This window comes from Nelumbo nucifera, chromosome 5, assembly GCF_055504915.1.
Source record: "Nelumbo nucifera cultivar China Antique chromosome 5, China Antique-T2T, whole genome shotgun sequence".
Taxonomy (NCBI): Eukaryota; Viridiplantae; Streptophyta; class Magnoliopsida; order Proteales; family Nelumbonaceae; genus Nelumbo; species Nelumbo nucifera.
Genome location: NC_142653.1, coordinates 25,627,724 through 25,632,999, shown reverse-complemented (window position 1 = coordinate 25,632,999; position 5,276 = coordinate 25,627,724). Strand labels below are relative to the sequence as shown.

Sequence of the window (5,276 nt, the reverse complement as noted above, 5' to 3'; positions counted from 1 at the left end):
CATTGCAGCTATGAACCCTAACAACTCACAGTGGGGATTGCCTCAAGGTCCCACAACATAAAAGCGGGGCCCATATCCCATCCCATTGTTAATCTCAGCCCTCTAAAATGGGGCCAGACACCTGAACTGTTGTTCAAAAATATAAGGAAGACTCTACCCACCAGAGTACATTCACAAAAGCAAGAAGATCCATCACGTATTTGATCCCTATTGCCCGAATGTGGGTCGGATGCCAGTGTGTTACCTTACTATATAGAGCCAAATCAAGTAATCAACTCCACCCCCATTCCCAATAATATTGCCACTGCCACAGTATATTATCCTTGTGGGTGTCCTCAAAATCCATGGGGATAGTCAGTTTTGCCACGTGGACATAGCTTTCATTGGGTGGAGCGGGAATACTTTAGAATCAGCCACTTGTGGCTTTTCTTAATTGTCAGTATCACTTCAACTATAATGAGACAGCGCTGGAGTTCTCTTTGTTACTGCCAAAAGGGAACCATTGAACAAGCAGGGAGGAGATGGCTGACTTATTGCCACTTGGATGAGGATTGTCGGGCCCAAATATGCAAATTGAAGGCGTTTGTTATACCAAAACACATAGATCCAAATTGATCGAGCTATCATTTTTCTTTTTTTTTTATATTTTGGCAAATTAAGAATTGAGCTACCAAATGCCAAATTGGATCCCAATTCTCAAGCTTGTTTTATCTTATAAATAAATTATGTATTACAAGACTACAAATCACAGACTGTTCAACCCCACGATCCAACCCAAACTGGCTTCTTTGTCTTTGGTGGCGTGGTCTTCCTGTATGGGGGGTGACAGGGCTCTAAAGTCTAAATAGAGTTCATGTTGACGCACCACAAGCAAATCTCAGCGTGGATTTGAAACATCTCCCGTAATTGTCATTGGAAGATGGTCACCATACACGATTGAGATGTGTTGTAGGGGAAGCAGAGGATGCAAATTCCTTTAATTATGGTTCAGGACCTTGATAGCTAGCTACGTGTAGTATGCGTAAGAGTATAAAAGAGTCATTGTCGGATGGGGTCCCACCTAAGCGAATGGGTAGGGTCAGTGTGATCAGATCGAACCCGTATAGATTTGTGGCCCTTCAGTTCTTCACCTTGTTATGGTAATGGTATCAATTACATACACATGATAATGGGCGCAATACATATATTCAGTAAAAAATGTAGAGAAGAGAGAATTTGGTGGTTTTACCATGAAGAGGACAGTTGGTAAATGGTAAGATGGTGATAACATAGTTCCTTTTTTTTAAAAAGAAAAGGAAATAAATAAATAAACGTATATATTGGACGTTTTGGCAGTTCGTATTGGGAATTAAAAAGGAGGGAAAGAGGGATCTTGGCACATGGGGTGTGGTCAGGACTGAGGAGCATGGAGTGTGACAATGTGACATGTAAAATTGTTACTCAACCCCCCCTTCCCACCCACAACAAAAACAAAAACAAAAATTATTGAACAAAAATTATTAATTGGTGTTTCATGTTTGAGTTGAAAGGAAGAGGCATCTCTCCATTTAGAAGACTGTTACCGAGAAAAAGAAATGGGGAAGAGGCATCTCGCTCTCGCTCTTGTAACTGTTAATGGCCTACCTTTCAACTACCTGCTTTCCTTTTTCTAACAGCAGGAAAAAAAGGATAAATGTACAACAGTTACACATGGAGAGAGAGATAGAGTACTTTTCCAACTTCACATGTGGTGGGGTTCCAAGTTACAACCTCCTCCTTGGTGTGTACAGACACCCGCACGGACTGCACAGATATGGTTTTACCCATGGGCGTCTCATCTCTCGTCCTTCTTATTTTTCCATTGTTTTATGCTTGTGTCTGCTTTTTAGTAAAAAATTCTTGCTCTCTTGTTCATGACTTTATATCCATTATGTTCTCTTCATTTAATTTGGGTTTTAATTTGCATTTGGTAGCAAATGAGTAGTACTCTTTTTTCTTTCTTAATTAAAGGAGAAAGAAAATCAAACAAAAAGTGAGCAATTAGGGGGAATGACGTGGGTTTGCGGACGGAGGATATATAGCTTGCAGAGTGGGAACCTGAGAAAGAGAGAGAGAGAGAGAGAGAGAGAGGCACTTAATTTGTTATGGCATATTTATAGAAAAAGGAGTAAAGACTATCACCCCTGTATTCTTTTCATCATATTCTCACTTTGGACTAAGGACTAAATACAAATCTATATAAAATAATACAAAATATAAGGTTTTACATTCTATATATACACATTTTATATTTATATTCTCTTCAAATTAAGCCTTAAACTGTGTTAGAGTTAAAGGAAAAAGTAGGAAAAAGAAGAGAAAGATAAGGTTTATAAAACTTGAATAGGTTTCCCTACATTTCTTCCAGTGATAATTTCCACCGATAATTTTTAGCCACCTTATTAAAAGAGAAAGCTGCAAATGTATATATAAATTTTGGGCTGATGGAACTGATTGAATGGTGCATTGGGATGTCCTATCTCCTATGAGAAAAAAAGGACATGTCATAAACTATACGGCACCAAACAACTTGAAAGGTGCTTTCTGTGGCTCCCGACTCAACATTTCTTGACCTACGTACGTTTCCAATTTGCATGTATATGTTTGTTGCGTGCCCCACGTTCACGGTTTCATTCACCCAATTCCACCAACACCCACCTTTCACCAAAATTCCATTTCATTGTGGTTTTGCAATAGGAGTCACGTATATGCATATATTGAGAGATTACTGTCTCTCTCTCTCTATATATATATAATTTCAATGGCAAAAAATGTAATGAGCTTTTTGAGTCATGTCTTTAAAGGTTTAGGTTATCTGGTGAGTATCCTAATTTACCATGGCATGAAAAGTTGTTGAATAAAAGATTTTAGTTGCAAAAAAAACAAGAAGTTTCATTTCAGATTTCTGGCCATTTTAAAAACTTATGTAAACTTTTTAGGGCATAGGTTTTTTTGACCTCTGTTTCTTATTGCCAAATAAAGAAATATCAAATTTTGGCCTTCTAAACTTTGAAAAACCTCAAAGACCATACAAAAAGATTTACCAAACGCCCTCTAAATTAAATGAAACCGAACCAGAAGTCTAAAACCATTAGAGCTACAGGTATCTCATGCTTTGTATGGTTGAAGTTGTAATTAATTAAGATTACAACACTCTTGCCATGAAGTTATATTAGAGATTTAGAATGAGATAGTCAGATAGATAACAAAGTAAACAAACACATATTACTAGTCTCTATTAAATTAAAAAAAAAAATGAAAGAGATATATTCAACACAACTGTGATGACTTTTTCTCTTTCCTTCTATTCCAAGTTTTTTTCACCAAAAATTTTTAGTCCATATTATTCATATAATTGTTTTTTTTTTGGGGGGGGGGGGGGGGAGAGAAAGGTTGAGAATTGGGACCAACCAGTCATTTGTGTTTAATTGGATAAGAGGATGGATACCCGGCCTGCCCCGTTCATAAAAACAAGGTACAGCTTCGTCGTACATTGTACGTATCATTAAGTACTCTACCAAAGTACTCTCTGAATTAAATCCAATGCTCTGCCTCTCTCTTTCTTAATAAATTTACCCTTCCTTATTTTAAAATTGTGTATTTTATTTGGACCAAAATATCAAGATACTCCTTTGAAGTATAGAGGGAAACTGGTATTTGGCACCATGCATTGCCACTGCCAGTGAGCAGTGAGTGAAGGATACAATGCAATGCTGTGATTATCTTCAACACGGAGGGCATTTTGGTATTCCTCTATTTATAAAACCATCCCTCCCAAGTCCTCTACTACTCCCCATTTTCCCTCACTGGTCACTACTCCCTCAGCCTCACCCGCTGCCAAACCAAAAACCATTCCTCCTTTCCTTCTCTCGCCTTCTTTTGTATTCTTGGAAGGAAAATGCCTGCCGGCATCGGAAAATGCAGCAAAATCCGGCACATCGTCAGACTCAGGCAAATGCTCCGGAAATGGCGCCAGAAAGCCGCATTGGCCGCGCGCATCTCTTCCCGTGCTCGTATCCCATCCGACGTCCCCGCCGGACACGTGGCCGTATGCGTGGGCCGCAACTACAGAAGATTCGTGGTGCGGGCGACGTACCTGAACCATCCCGTCTTCAAGAAACTTCTGGTTCAAGCCGAGGAAGAGTACGGCTTCACCAATCAAGGTCCGCTGGCGATCCCATGCGACGAGTCGCTCTTCGAAGAAATTCTCCTCTACCTCTCTCGGTCCGAGTCTGCTGCTAACTCTACTCGGTACAGCAACCTAGAGGACTTCCAAAGATCCTGCCACGCGGGGGGGATCAGGACCACTTCTCTCGACCTCTGGCCCGAATCTCGTCCGCTCCTTCACGGCTTTGCTGACAAATCCATCTGGTAGTTAAAAACCGTCCCATTCCTAAGTTGTTAGAGAGCTCCGGCTCTCAATCGGACTATTACGGCCGGCGTACCCTCCAAGCAATTGAATTCAACCAATTATTACTCGACCGGACAACATAAACTCAAGTGACAACGGCGATTAACAGAAGGAGGACATGTGGGTACGAATCTCCCAAGCTGCACAGGTTTTACCCAGTTGGGCTGTCTGCTTCTTTTTGATCAAGTGAGTGATGGAGGAGGAGCTGGTAATTTGTTTCTTTTTCTTATGTGAATGGGGGAGGGGGGGGGGGGGGGGGGGGGGGGGTTGAGTAAATTGTGTTTTGCTCCTGAGAATGTATGGAGATGGCAAAGTGAGGGAGGTTTAAGGTTTTCCTCCGAGTCGTCCCGAGTTCGAACCGGGGGAAGGAATAATTAGGATGAAAGGAGATGAAAATGAGAGGTTTATCATTTTTCAGAGAAAAGAAGGAAATGAGAGTTGCGTATCAAAACATAGTAGATTAGTAGGAGCGAGGGAGGGAGAAGCGTTGGCTGTAAATTTATTGTTTCCCTCCCTATGTTGTAAATTATGTGATATATTTAATTAATTAAGGAATCCAAGCCCAAGTTATAGAAAAAAAAAATTGATTATTTTCTATGTGTAAATTTTACAGTTTAATTTTGCTTATTGCGATATAACTTTTGTTTTCTGGGGGAGAGAATCCGTGAGCCACAGATGGAAGACTGAGGGAGCATTTCCAATTTTCCATATTGGATCTCCTCTTCAACTCCCATCCAAATATGCAATCCACGTCAAGCAACCTCTCTCGGCTTCTTTTCTTTCTCTCTCCGAACCGCGTACGTCCTGTAGATTTCATTTCAGTCTTCAGTCCTCAGCTGAGATTATA

At 40.5% G+C, this 5,276-nt stretch overlaps 1 protein-coding gene across 1 annotated transcript; it reads left to right on the top strand.

The window, feature by feature from the left end:
- Positions 1 to 3,797: 3,797 nt before the first annotated feature.
- Positions 3,798 to 5,030, top strand: LOC104607473 (auxin-induced protein 6B-like). Its single transcript, XM_010273108.3, has one exon. It carries the CDS (start codon positions 3,917 to 3,919, stop codon positions 4,391 to 4,393), a length of 477 nt encoding a protein of 158 aa, XP_010271410.1. The 5' UTR covers positions 3,798 to 3,916; the 3' UTR covers positions 4,394 to 5,030.
- Positions 5,031 to 5,276: the final 246 nt, after the last annotated feature.